Source organism: Danio rerio, chromosome 24 (assembly GCF_052040795.2).
Source record: "Danio rerio strain M-AB ecotype USA chromosome 24, GRCz13ab, whole genome shotgun sequence".
Taxonomy (NCBI): Eukaryota; Metazoa; Chordata; class Actinopteri; order Cypriniformes; family Danionidae; genus Danio; species Danio rerio.
This window is the reverse complement of record NC_141044.1, coordinates 30,895,091-30,909,987: the sequence shown is the minus strand read 5'-3', so window position 1 is coordinate 30,909,987 and position 14,897 is coordinate 30,895,091. Positions and strand designations below refer to the sequence as shown.

General features: G+C 37.0%; 1 protein-coding gene and 1 long non-coding RNA gene across 2 annotated transcripts in view; one reads left to right on the top strand and one right to left on the bottom strand.

The window, feature by feature from the left end:
• LOC147838064 (uncharacterized) overlaps positions 1 to 14,897 on the top strand; it is a 225,325-nt gene that overhangs the window by 48,076 nt on the left and 162,352 nt on the right. The window lies entirely within an intron of this gene.
• Positions 12,133 to 13,518, bottom strand: ccl32b.3 (chemokine (C-C motif) ligand 32b, duplicate 3). The gene is given in 3 exon segments (NM_001386596.2): positions 12,133 to 13,010; positions 13,142 to 13,256; positions 13,409 to 13,518. Coding segments are annotated over 3 exon segments (348 nt in total). The 5' UTR covers positions 13,470 to 13,518; the 3' UTR covers positions 12,133 to 12,838.

Here is a 14,897-nt window from a genome sequence, read left to right as displayed (position 1 = left end):
AAGAGCATTTTGTGAGAATAAAATACCTCTGAATGGGTTTCACTGGTCTAATTGTGATGAATACACCCTTAAAAAAAAGCTTTTATCCTCCTTTAGGCACAGAAAAAAAAAGAAAAAAGACAGTTAAAGGGGATTTTGGTTTTGCTTATATATATATATATATATATATATATATATATATATATATATATATATATATATATAATATATTAAATAACTTAACATATAAGATATATAATTGATTTTATATCTAAAGCTTGTCATTTTTTATATAATTATGTCAATTTTGGTTGCAAAAACCTTTAAATGCCATTTGAGATTTTATTTTAAAATTAACATCTTCTTCTTACACCCCTGTGTAGGTTTAATAATTTTACTTCAATAGTGATAAATAAGTTCTTTTCATAGCCTTTAAAATAAAATAACTGAAAATAAACATGGGATGCTGAAAAAAAAATGCTAATTTTAGGAGAACATCTTGGGCCCTGTCATACACTCAGCACAATAAGGCTCAAGACGTGTTTGGCGCGATTTGTTGCTATTTTCAAACAAGCGTAACAGTAATTTTCACATTTTTTTGTGCCACGTTCTTTAAATAGCAAATCCATTTGCACCACTTCAGACTCATGTGCTGGTCTATAAAAGAAGCGTGTTAAGGCACATTGTTGGAGCGTAACTATTTTGAGGAACTGAAATAGACCACGCCACTGACCAACTGAAAGCTAGGGGGGTTTGTTTATTCATGACCATTTGCATTTGTATAATGTTTTATTTATTAGCAGTATTATTTATTATATGCATATTTATGTTTGTTTTAATAAAAACAAGATTAGATTTGTCCACCTGTCGGGTTTTGGAGACGTATGCGTCACCATATGGGGCATAAGAAAAGGATGTGTTTTATGTGGATATAACTCAGCTTTTTGACCACACTTCATTAGTATTGTTCATTTATTTGTTTTCTGGAAATTAGAAACTGAGTTTAGAAATAGTTTTGAAACAAATCTTTGTGCTTAACAAATGAAATTAAATATGTAGGATAATGGATGTCTTCAGTGGAGTTTCCTTACTCAACGAAAGTAAAGGAGTAAAGAGTAAAAGTAGGAGGTTGAATGAAGGAGACTCATTCTTTATTCTTGCACTGCAGATGGCCTGTTAACTGTTTTCTCGCTAGTGAAGGGTTCAGTTTTTTCACTTAAAAAGTCCGTCATGTAAATAGCAAATGCACCATGGTATGACACAACTGACTCTTAAAGGGAATGAGATGAGACTCTAATTGGTTTAAGGCACATTATGCTCCAAATACACCTATAACTCATTAAGAAAATAAGCACAACCCTGTTAGACCATCCACCGATATGCAGTGTATTTTTCCATCCTTAAAAAAGCAAAAGTGGATTTGAACAGGCCCTTAATGCTTTTACACCTTGTGCTTTAGACTTTGCACCTACATCACTAAAATAGAGCCCTTAGAGGTTTCTGCATCTGAACTTTATATATATAATGTCAAATACATTTTACAGTTGAAGTTTACAGTTCAAACATTTGCCATGTGCTGTTTAGAGGAATGCCATTTTCCCAGTATTTACTATGTTTTATTCTGGAAAAAGCTGTGTTTCTTTTAGTTTGGCTGGAATAAAAGCAGTTAAAAAAAATTTATAGCCAATATTATTAGCCCGCTAAACAAATATTTCTTTGCTTGGCTACACAACAAATGACTGTTTTCCAGTGACTTGCCTAACTTACCTAACTTATAGTTAACCTAAAAACATACTGTATGTATGTTTCTAGATGTCCGAGTGGTGCAGTGGGTAGCATGATCGCCTCACAGCAAGAAGGTCGCTGGTTCGGGCCCCGGCTAGGTCAGTTGGAATTTCTGTGTGGACTTTGCATGTTCTCCCCTTGTTGGCGTGGGTTTATTCTGGGTGCTCCGGTTTCCAAAGTCCAAAGACATGCCCTATAGGTGAATTGGGTAGGCTAAATTGTCTGTAGTGTATTTGTGTGAGTGTATGGGTGCTTCCCAGTGATTAATTGCACCTGGAAAGGCATCCGTTGTGTGAAACATATGCTGGATAAGTTGGTGGTTCATTCCACTGTTGCGACCTTTGAGTAATAAAGGGACTAAGCTGAAAAGAAAATGAATGAATAAATGAATGTAAGTCTCCAAATTGCATTAGAGGCTGAATATTAGTATCTTGCAAAATAACTATTAAAATATTACAGTATGTACTGTCATCATGGAAAAGACCAATGCAATTTGTTATTAGAAATTAGTTGGAAAAAAAACAGCACTTATAAATATTTTTAAAGGGTATTTTTAAAGGGTAAGATTTTGTGGCGATGCAGCGTCGCAGTAGGTAGTGCTGTTACCTCACAGCAAGAAGGTCGCTGGTTCAAACCTCGGCTAAGTTTGCATATTCTCCCTGTGTTTGCGTGAGTTTCCTCCAGGTGGTCCGGTTTCCCCCAAAGTCCAAAGACATGTGGTACAGGTGAATTGGTGGATTGGGTAGGCTAAATTGTCCGTTGTGTGTGTGTGTGTGTGTGTGTGTGTGTTTGTGTGTGTGTGTGTGTGTGTGTGTGTGTTTCATAGAGATGGGTTGTGGCTGGAAGGGCATCCACTGCGTAAAAAACGTGCTGGATAAGTTGGCGGTTCATTCTGCTGTGGCGACCCCAGATTAATAAAGGGACTAAGCCGACAAGAAAATGAGTGAATTATAAGATTTTGTCTTTTAACTATATGTCAGCAATATATTATATAGTAAGCAAGCACCTAGCAACCACACATAATAAACTAGCAGCACATTATAATGTTTCATTTCCTTAACAGCACACATAACAACACTTTGCTAACCCTCCATAAAACCTAAGTAAAATGAAATTCAAACAAGAAAACACAATTTTCTGTCAATTTTCTTTAGAAAACTGCAAAACAGTTTAGGTTTTGTGCTATTTTAGCTTTGAAAATTGGTCCATTTAAAATCCACAACATACAATTGACAAACACAGATGTGAAAATCAGTTAGCTTTAGATTGCACTTTCATTTCCTCTCTTTCTCTCATTCAGACTCTCACACTATAAAGCACTCATTCGTGTAGATATCCAACATCCACAATCCTTCAGTTAATGCAAAGTAAAGGAAAAAAACAGACCACTGAACTTCACTCTGGCCTTAACGTTTCCTGCTTTCACTGAACTCTCACAATGTTTAACCTTTTACAATGATTCACTCACTTCCTTTCTATTGCAAAAGACTCTAACCTGGAAGTCAACAAGCTCTGAAGTTTGTTTTTACTCCCTACACACTTTACTAGAAGTAGCTTAGTGCTTATTCAATGCAACTTTACCACATAAAACAACCTAAGCAACTTCCAGAAACCTGCAGCAGACATACCAGCATCCTTTTCTCTTTCTGTTTCACCAGACACTTTTGTAAAGAAGCACAAAACCAAACAAAAACAATAAAGCTCTATTGTGCAGGCTTGCGGTGCATCGGGGACCGCATGCAGGCTGATTGACGGGGGTCCTGGCTCCACCCTCCAGAGGTGAGCAGGAGTGTGGGAAGAGGCGAGTGCACAATGCTTGCTCTCCAGAGGGGCGGGAGGGACCTAAGACCCGGTCCCCGCTCCATGGCAGACAGGGCAAGACTCTCTTTCAGTAGACCGAGCCCTAGGGTCAGTCTCTGGGGCCCTGCAGAAGCGGATCCGTGAGGAGTGGCAGTGCCCTCGTTTAACCTGGCCCAGATGGTTCTGCTCTGTAGGCACAACAGAGGCACAGCAGACTGCGAAGTTCAGGCTTAGTGGGATGCCAAGTTCAAAGAATAAGTTAAGATCAAAATTAGTGAACAATTTTCACATACATATTTTTAGAAAAAAATTTAATCTTCGTCGTTCAAAGTTTTAGTTGTCCCTAGCATCCTAGCAGAATGTTAGCTCCCTCATCTTGTATGTTAATGCACATATTGAAGTTTGGCATAAGAAACAAGTTATGGAAATGATAAATTTTCAATAAAAAAAATTATAATTCGCCAAAAACAAATGTTATTTGAGGTGGTTTTGGACTTGTGCAAAAGGGTTAATGCAAATTAATGCATTTACAGAATAAACTTTGGCTTTCTTGGTTTAGATCAGGGCTATAAAAACTTTTCAGCTGAAAGAAAGATTTATCCATTTACTCTAACGTAACTTGAATTTATTGAGTTTTCCATACACCCAAAGTGCATTACAATTGTGTGAGGGGAGTCTCTCCACAGCACCACCAGTGTGGAGCTCCACCTGAATGATGCAACAGCAGTCACAGGACAACTTTGCCAGTGCACTCACCACACGCCAGTTGCAGGGGAAGAGCAGAGACAGTGATGGAGCAAATTCAGTGTATGTGGATCTTCGGGAGGCCATGATGGGTAAGAGCAGAGGGAGGAAATTTGTCCAAGATACCAGTATTACACACTCACTCTTTATAAAAAGTGGCTATGGGATGTTTAATGACTGCAAAGGGTCAAAACTTTGGTTGAAAAGCATCGGGTCCAAAAGATAGTTCTCATTGATGTTATAGTGCCAGCATCACTATATTGGGGTATTAGGACCCACATAAAACACACCCCCAGCTAACCTCACAAACACCACTTCCAACACTAACCTAGTTTTCCCAATTGGTCTCCCATCCAGGTACTAAAACTGATGTAGATGTGGATATACAGTGGAGATCAAAATTAGAGAATCTCAAGTGTCCATATATTAGGAAACAATATAATCTTCATTGTTCAATTTTTAGTTGTGATTTGTTCTAGAAGACCAGTAGCTGGGATTCCATCATCTTGTCCTAATGCACAATTTGAAGTAATTCATAAGAAACAAGTGATGGTAAAAAATAATAATAAAAAATGCCTTAATTTGCCAAAAACGTTTTTATGTTCCCTTGAGGAAGTTTTGGACTTGCGAAAAAAGCACCTATTCGCCAACTAAACTCTAGTTTTGTTGGGTTTAGATCAGGACATTTTTTTAAGTTTAAAGGAACTGATTTATCTTTTTACTGTAATGTTTATATAATGTATTTATTGAGTATTGCCATACACTCAAAGTGCTTAACAGTTGTGTGAGTTGGCCTCTTCATCACCACCAGTGTGGAGCTAATGATGCGAGATGATACGAAAGCAGCCACAGGACATCTTTTCCAGTGCACTCACCTCACACCAGTTGCAGGTGGAGAGGAAAGACAGTAATGGCCCATTACCACTGAGTGGTACGGTACAGTATGGTTTAAGGCCGTTTACTTTTAAGGCTGTTTCCACTGTTAAAAAGCGTACCGAACCGAACGGTACCGTACCATTTTTCCGGCACCCTTTCAAAAGGTTACCAAACCCGATAAAGTGAACCAAAAGGCGGAGCTAGATGCGTAGCTAACCGCTATTGGTTTACAGAGATACGTCATTCGCTTACGCAACAAGCCAGAATGAAAACAAAAAACCCATCATGTTTAAAATACACAGCCAAGAGATTACAGCTGAATTATATATCTGTAAAATCATGAGCCATGGTCGATCCGGGCTCAAACAAACCTTGTCGTCGTCTTGGCGAACTGCCACAAAGCCATGGAGTAGAGCAGAATCTACCCTTTGCCTTGTCGTTTTTAAGAACAAGCCTGAAGTGCAGGCAGATTTGCTTTCTTTTGCGCTCGCATGCGTGTCTATATCTGAAATAACAAACTTCTTGAGCTGATGATAATAACGTGTGCTTGATTATTGATGTGCTTTTGAAACCCGATCGTGTTAGACACAGACAAACACGAGAGTGAAGCGCGAAAAAAAGAAGATGCCAGGAAAAAGGAGGACATTTTTTCTTCAGCAAACGTGAACATTTAATTTTTATCATCACCTATGAACTGGGAATGATGGAATTATTCTCTAACAGAGGCTACATGTGCTACAGACGCAGATGAGTGGTTTTCACTGACTGTAGGCTATATTGTGTGTTGTTTTGAACCTAAATAAGGACAATATGTCTGCTGTAAGTTTTTCTGTAGTCGGTAACACATCAAAGATTGTAAGTGTCTGTATGTGTTCATATTTGTTCATTTATTTATTTATTTTATATAATTACAGATGTTACAGTAGGCTATTTTGCACTGCCATTGATCTGCAGTTATAATCAAATCATGTTCATAGAAAAGTAGTAATAAACATTTATATACAAGTATTTATGTGTATAAAGCGTCTGTTTTGTGAAAAATGCTTTTTATTTGATATGTGAGAAACCCGTACAGCTTTACTGTAAACATTTCCTCGAGCGAGAAATATGCAACTCAAACTTTCTGTCATACACCACGCCCACCAAAAGGGTACCCTTGGTAGTGGAAACTCAAGTCTAATAAAGGTGACCCGTACCGACCCAAACCGTACCGAACTGTACCAGTCAGTGGAAACAAGCCATAATGGAGCAAATTCAGTGGATGGGGATGATCGGGAGGCCATGATGGGTAAGGTCAGAGGAAGGGAATTTGGCCAGGACACCAGTGATACACACCTAATCTATACAAAACATTGCCATGGGATGTTTAATGACTGTAGAGAGTCAGGACCTTGGTTCAATAACATCTCCTTCGAGAGAAGTTGCTCAGTAACAATATAGTGTCCCATTACTATATTAGAGTATTAGGACCCACACAGATCACACCCCCTGCTGGCCTCACTATGCCACTTCCAACAGCAACCTAGTTTTCCCATGTGGTCTTCTATCCAGTTACTAACCTGGCTCAGGCCTCAGTGCAGAAAAATTGCTGTCTGATTAGATGATGAAGGCATGGAAAGATAATCTTTTATTCTTTCTGCTGATGAGAGCTTTGGTCACTCTAGAGTGGGCTTTCAGTCACAGTATGTTGAGATCCTTACTCTGATCAGAGCTGAGCTGGCAGTGCTGAATTGATTGCCCATTGAGATTCTTCACATTCTGTCCTCTTGTGCATTTGTCTTTAATGGATGGCCAGCCTTTCTGGTGGCCTTGAATGAGCTAGTGCTGTTGTTAAAATGCAATAAGAAGATTGCAGTGTCAAGATTTCATTGGTCTTGAGATCATTCATTCATTCATTCATTCATTCATTCATTCGTTTGTTTGTTTGTTCGTTCGTTCATTCATTCATTTTCGGCTTAGTCCCTTTATTAATCAGGGGCAACCACAGCGGAATGAACCGTCCACAACCCAACACTGGGAAACAGCCATACACTCCTTCATTCAAACTCATACACTATGGCCAATTTAGGTTATTAAATTCACCTCTACCACATGTCTTTGGACTGTGGGGGAAACCGGATCATCCGGAGGAAACCCACGCGAACTTGGAGAGAACATTCAAACTCCACACAGAAACGCCAACTAACCTAACCAGGGCTCAAACCAGCGACCTTCTTGCTGTGAGGCGATTGTGCTACCCACTGCGCCACCTTGATGCCCTGGACTTGAAATCTCACATTTAAATTGATCAGCTTCTCTTAATATGGTTGATATGGTCATCCCTTTGGCCTATTCCATCTGAACAACCGACCCATATAGCAAAATATCTCTGACCCAGCTCTAGCCCACACAATCAGCTTGGCCCACATGATGCAGAGAATTACGATACATGACTGGACCAAGTCTGGCTTCCTGACAAGGGCCAAACATGGACAAGTTAATAACCCATAACTGAGCCTGAAATGGGTCAGATACAATGTGTCACAACTTCCATGAAATTGATAAACCCATTAATCATTACACTTTAGGCATGCTATGGGCTGATTGATAGATTGTTTTGTGTGTATTTAATTAATAAAATTTCTTAAATTAATAAAAATGTAATTTAAGCATGGGTCAAGATAGGCCAAACTTACATGGCCCACATATCGATTAACATCTGGGCCAAGTCTTGTGTCCACCTTAAAGATGAAGCTACTTCTGCTAAACCAGGGGTATGTTTGGCCCACATGCTGAATGCTAGTGTCGGATGAATGCCTGCTGTGCCAGGTTTATACCAAATCTGGGCCAGAATTTCTTGCTACCCGGGTACTGTTGGAGGGTTTCAGTCACTTTGGAACACTTTAGCTCCAACACTCTTTAGCTCTAACACCAATAACTGATATGTTTCTTAAAGTACTCTCTAATTTTGATCAGTGTTGTTTTTCAAATATTTAATTTTACTTTTAAATTTACAAACATTATGCATTGAGCTGATGAAATTGGCTGATTAGGTATCTGGCTTATGTCAGTATGTGTATGTACAGTATACACATACTGACAACAGACTGAGGCGTCATTCAGAGAACATACTGCTAATTATCAACATGTAAAACTCAAGCAAACAATTCAAGCCTACACAAATATATCCCCTTTTCTGTCTGCAGTTCTTCCACAGACTTACACAACACACCACTGGAAGAACAAACCATTGTCAGATTAGTTGATTTTGTAATGTTTCAGAATGTCTTCTTCTGCAACACTTTAGAGGGCACTGGATGTCTCTGTTAGATCACAGAGAAGCGAAAAAGACTCCCATCCCTCTGGCCTGGTTATATAATAACCAAGAGAGAATGTTTTTTTCAGCGTCGGCTCTGTGATGTTGCACATCACTTGAATTTGTTGGGTTTCGGCTTCCATCATCCTCGTCAAAGATGAAACCCGACAAAAAATCCTGCTTCTCCTCCTTTTCAAGGCACGGCAACGGATCAATCCGTAATGCTCCGGTGCAGATTAGTCTTTGTAATTATTTGAGATCTCATTATCAAACAGCTGCTCTACCTAATTTAATCAATATTTAGAGATAAGACATCCAGCATGCGTTCGGCTGCAGAGACATTAAACAGCCCATTCTCTTTAAGTAGGTCAACATGCAGGGTTTTCCTTCAGAGTTATGTAACTTCAGGCTTCTGGACTACAAATACTCAAGAGAACGAGGGATATTTTTAAGAATGCATACGCCTGGATTGTGAACTTCTCATTTTATTGCTGCTGCAATAGGATTAGATATTCATTGCATTGCAGATATACTTCTGTGGCATTAATAGAGCTTTTGGTGTATCTGGTAAAATTCACTCTTATCTTTCACGCACATTATTTGACCTGTCTTACCTCAATCGCTTGAGAATATTGTTTTTGACCGTATGTTGACTTTATTAACACCATCTCTTCCTAAAACCACTAGGTCCCTTGACAAAACCACAAATCCTCAACATATAGACTGCTTCCTAATCAGAAGTGCACAGCTTGGTTTTCTGTCACAAAACGTCACTGGTCCGCCATGACCCCAGTTAACCTTTCTATTCAAAACAGCGAAAATCCCTTAAGCAAACTCTAGTCTCATATCTCTTCTGTGCAGCCTCTTTAACAGCACCCTTGGAAAAGGAATCAAGAAAGAGCAAAACAGCAGGATTTAAATCTCAACCTGAAGTTACATTATATTTTAGACGCTTCTTCCACAGTAATCGTAACAAAATGTGGTTCTTCAGAATATGAGACACAAGCTATGCTGGTGTTAATCCTGTACAGAGTTTTATTGGTCTATATAGCTCCAAAATGAATGAGACATGGATGTTCATATGAACAAAATGCAGTCGCCTGTAAGTCTCGGTTGTACCTGAGAGAAAATGATGGAACGGCTTCATCTGCTCTGCATTATAGTTGTGGTCTATGTGAAAGGTCTTTGTATTGATCTACTGTATATAGTCGATATTCATAACCTGCAATGATAACACTGTCTTTCCAGAGCCCGAGATGTCAGAAGGAATAAGGTCAGCGTCTGTGTCTGTGTGTTGGTGTAATGTACTGCGAAAAAAAATCTTCATTTTATTTTTCTTTATTAGGGAAAGCAAATACTGTTTTGTTTCAAAATAAATATATAATAATAAAAGACAGAGTACTATGTAATTGTCAATAAATATAATATGTAATTGTCAATAAATCATTTGAAAAACTGAATACATTGTTGACATTATAAAACAAGACAATCATACGTTAAATAATGTAAGCCATACAATAGAAAATCATGATTTTGTTTCGTAAGTAAATTTAGCTTTCATGAATTTTACATTTGCTTGTTAAAAATGTTTTCAATTTGTCTCCAAAGCATCGTTTATTTAATAAAAATCACAGTAATATATTATTATATAATATTATTAACATGTTAAATAAACAAACAAACTTTATACTAAATTAATAAACAAACATACTTTATAACTACATTTTAAAGTATATAGTATTCAGTCTCACAAATCCTTCAGATGGGATGATTATAAACATAATAATTCAATAACTCTATGTTATTTACTAATAATAAGGTCACATATATACTGTCATAAAGGTTTTGTTCACTGTTTATTTTTTACATTAAATACATTAGAACTAAATTGCCTGTAGTGTGTGAGTGCGTGTATAATTGTGAAAGTGTATGGGTGTTTCCCAGAGCTAGGTTGCAGCTGGAAGGGCATCTGCTGCGTAAAAAATACGCTGGAATAGTTGGTGGTTCATTCTGCTATGGTGACCCCTAATAAATAAGTAACTAAGCTCGAGGGAAATGAAATAAACTAAATACATTATTTTAAAGTAGGCCTACAGTTAATATGTATTATTAACATTATCAACACATTGTGGCAAACTTGATTGTCTTGAATAAATATTTTTGTAAAACTGACAATCAGTTTTTCAATCATGGCTAGATGGTTAAAAGTCGTGAATTTTATCTCTTCGTATATACATTCAAAGCATTGTCTTATTACAAAGCTTTATCTTACCTTCTGGTTTTTAAAATAAACCATTTGTAACCTTTATGTCTTCGTGTGTGTGTGTCTGTTCAATGATGTCTTTCACCAATCTACCGTTCATGTAAGGAGAGTGTCGGCCATGTTGTCCTCCGACGGGGGAGCAGGTGTGTTTTCCAGCGCATTACACACACACTCTGATGAGAAGAACACCACGCAGCAGCAGCAGGTGTCTCATTTCACACTACAACTCTCTCTCTCTCTCTCTCTCTCTCTCTCTCTCTCTCTCTCTCTCTCTCTCTCTCTCTCTCTCTCATACACACACACACACGAAGATTATGAATGGAGAGATGGATAGAGAAACAGAAACTAAGAAAAAAAGTGCCACATGAGTTAGTGTAAAACCGTTAAAGGAAAGAAAAAAGAAAAGAAACTAAAGAAACGTACTGTATAAAGAAACTCACAAACCACAAAGCAGAAACCACGAAAAGCTTCCTGACAAGTTCCTGTCCAAAATATCTTCTCGGAAGCCCATCTCAAAATGGGTGTAGTTATATAACACATCTGTTTTAGCACTTAGGACTGTTTGAAATTGATGCAATGCATTAAAGTAAACATATTAATATATTCGTTTTAATATATTTGTTGTCGATTACTGGAGACTCAAAATAGAAGCAATTAAGCCTGTTAAAATTAAACATACTTTAAATTTAGGTTATAAAATGGTCCATCTAGACACAATTAGGCTATACCACCCGCAAATGATCGTTACAAATGTCCTTTATAAGTTTATGTTTAATGTAATATTGGATTACTGGTGCATTCTCTATCTTATAACTCCATCTGGTGGTCATTGTTGAATCAGCATTTTGTAAAAGCCATAAAAGAAGTTCAGTATACTGTACATCTTTATTCATTCATTTATTTTCCTTTCGGCTCAGTCACTTGATTAATCTATGGTCGCCACAGCGTAATGAACCGCCAACATATCCAGCATATGTTTTACGCAGCGGATGCCCTTCCAGCTGCAACCCATCACTGGGAAAAGGATATACATCTGAATCTGATAATTAATTAAATGCCATAAAGCAAGCTGCAGTCTGCTTACTTGTGTTTAAAATACTACTGTTAATTCTTCTCAATTGCTTTTAAAATAATTAAGTTCCTGCATGGTAAAAATAAACTGCCAGGTGTTTTTGAAACTGACCTGAAACAAGTTTGCTTGTGGTTAAAGCAGTCACTCTGAAATTATGATGTTTAAATATGATGTATCAAAATATCTTAACTACATTGTTAATATACTTAATTTGGCTTACTTTGTCTTTGCGACTTACTATTATAAATAAATACAATACATTATTGTACAATACAAAAATCTAATTCCATGTAAAAAAAAGAATAACAGACAACTTGATTTTACAGTTGTAAATATGTTTATTTAATTGTAAAAATAATGAATACAAATTACAAAAATATATTCTTGATAAAATCTGTGACCCAGAATAAATGTATTTCAAAAGACAGAAAGAGAGAGAACATCTACATTCAGCATGAAAAGGTCATGAATTTAATTTTGGACTAACAGCATAAAAAATATCTGTAAACTTAACACTTTTCCGTATTTTGTGACTCATATTTGTATTTTTTCCTATTTTTGTATGCTTTTAAATTGCATTTTGGGACCTTGATCTTTCTTCTGACAACTTTTAACCTTAAAGAGTTTGAAAAGGTGACTCTTATTAACATTTTTAATAGTTTAAGGTGCACATTTGGGATGATGTTTTATATTACAGTACAAAAACCTTGTAATAAACTGCCAGTAGATTTTCTGTTATTTTACAGATTTAATTGTCTGTTTCTTAAACATTACTTTAAACTTTTAAAATGTCAATAAAAGTCACTTTATTAAACTGTAGAGTTGAATTTTCAACATCAAAAATCGACAGAGCAAAGATAAATGTCCCATAATGCAAATCACAATCTTAAATAAACAAAAATAACACAACATATGGAAACTGTTAATGATAAGAAAGTATTAACATTTTTTACAGTGTTCTTATCAGCTGACACAGGTCCAAATTTACATTACTGAAACTAAAACTATCACTTTTTACTTATGTTTTGTTCTGTCTGCGTCTTTTTCTCTGTTTTCTGTTGTTGTTTGGATTTGGCGATGCTTTTAAATCAGAGTTTTGTTTTGTCAGCTTCTTCTGGTCCACCTTTCTCATAGTCTTTTTGATCCATTCCGTGTTGGGATCACAACAAATCCTTTTGCCTTTTACAGTGACCAAACTATTGAAGAAAAAAAAAAGATTGTTAAAAAGGATTTCAAGACTTGAGTGCTAGATTTCGTGTAAGATCCAATGTAAGATCCAGAATGTCAGCTCTTGTCAAATTCATAATGTGAAAATCTGTTTACTTACATAACGGCTTCGATAGGGCAAATTCCTGGTTGCTGGACTCTATAATCCACAACTCTCTTTATAGGTATGCTGCTCTTGCTGGTCCTCAAACAGCAGTTTAAACGCACACTAGTTGCTGCAAGACAAAGAAATGACAATCATATTTCTTTACAATTACAACATTAAGCCACAGTTTAACTTTAGATTTATTTAAGATTTTTTAACTTTAGATTTTATTTATCTCAGACATGATGACTGTGTAAATATAGAAAGCATGACTACACTCACCTGCATTATAGCAGAGCAAAACCAGCACAAGGCAGAAAGGAAAACCGATAGTTGAACTCATCACGACTGTGCAGACAGACTGACTGTAACTCTTTACACAATCTAAATATTTCACACTTTCACTTCCTCCACTCTTCACACACACACACACACACACACGCACACTCACAAACCTCAACCCACCTCCCCAATGGGGAAAGTGTATATGTAAGAGAGAGTATGCTGAAGAAGTAAGCCTCTTTGAGTGTTTGAGTGGAAAAAGGCGCTAGTGATGATATGACAGTCTGGTCACCCACGCAGCTCGCCACAATGTGGGTGCAAACACTAGATGATGAATGAAGCTACTCTGCAAGTATACATATCCAGCAATAGATCAGAATTGTTCAGCTCTGTGATGTCAGAAAGTAAACTTTTGAGATTTACAATACATGTGAGATCCTTTTGTATTTACATGCAATGTTTCATATATGAAGACTATAAATTAGAGAACAGTTTTATTTTTTTATTTAGATTTTTAAAATTTGGAAATTAACAGTTTCCTAAATTTTGGGATCACGTCTTAGTCATATTTTATAGTTACCTTAAGATAAGTTGTTTAACAATTGTTTAAGAGTTAAAAATAGATTCTGAAGTATGTACAGTGGTACGAAAAGAATTCAGACCTCATAATTTTTCCACTCTGTCATATTGCAGCCATTTGCTAAAATCAAATTTTTTTCCTCATTAATATACACACAGCACCCCATATTGACAGAAAAACACTGAATTGTTCACATTTTTGCAGATGGTCCCAAATATTCAGATGCTTTGCTCAGTATTTAGTAGAAGCCCCCTTTTGATCTAACACAGTCATGATGAGTCTTTTGGAGAAAGATGCAAGTTTTTTTCACACCTGGATTTGGGGATCTTCTGCCATTTATCTTTGCAGATCCTCTCCAGTTTTGTCAGGCTGGATGGTCAATGTTGGTGGACAGCCATTTTTAGGTCTCTCCAGAGATGCTCAATTGGGTTTAAGTCAGGGCTCTGGCTGGGCCATTTAAGAAGTGTGGGGATGGTGTACAGTTTAACCCAAAGAATGACCAGTCAGTCAGATGAAGAAGAGCCGGAGTCAGAGATTCAAATAAATAAATTAAGTTTACTGAAGATCTGCAGAAGCCAGCTTCAACACTCGCAATGAGTTCCTAGGCCGCTCTGCTTACAATCACCAATCAATAACAATTATACTCTCACATAACGTCATTAACTGCGTCATACATATAGTTGTTCCAACCTGATTGGTTAAAACACAGATAGACTAGAAAAATGTCCACGTGGGGTTTGTGTGTATATTCTGAACAATATGTTAAGCATAAACGTCAGACATCCCTTAGACTGAGTAGAGCTGACTCCAGACCTGTGAAACGGATCAACAATTAAATAGAACATACACACTTAAAGTATATATTGTTTCTTATCCAAGGCTGAGTGTACTCACAGCCATCTTTATCAA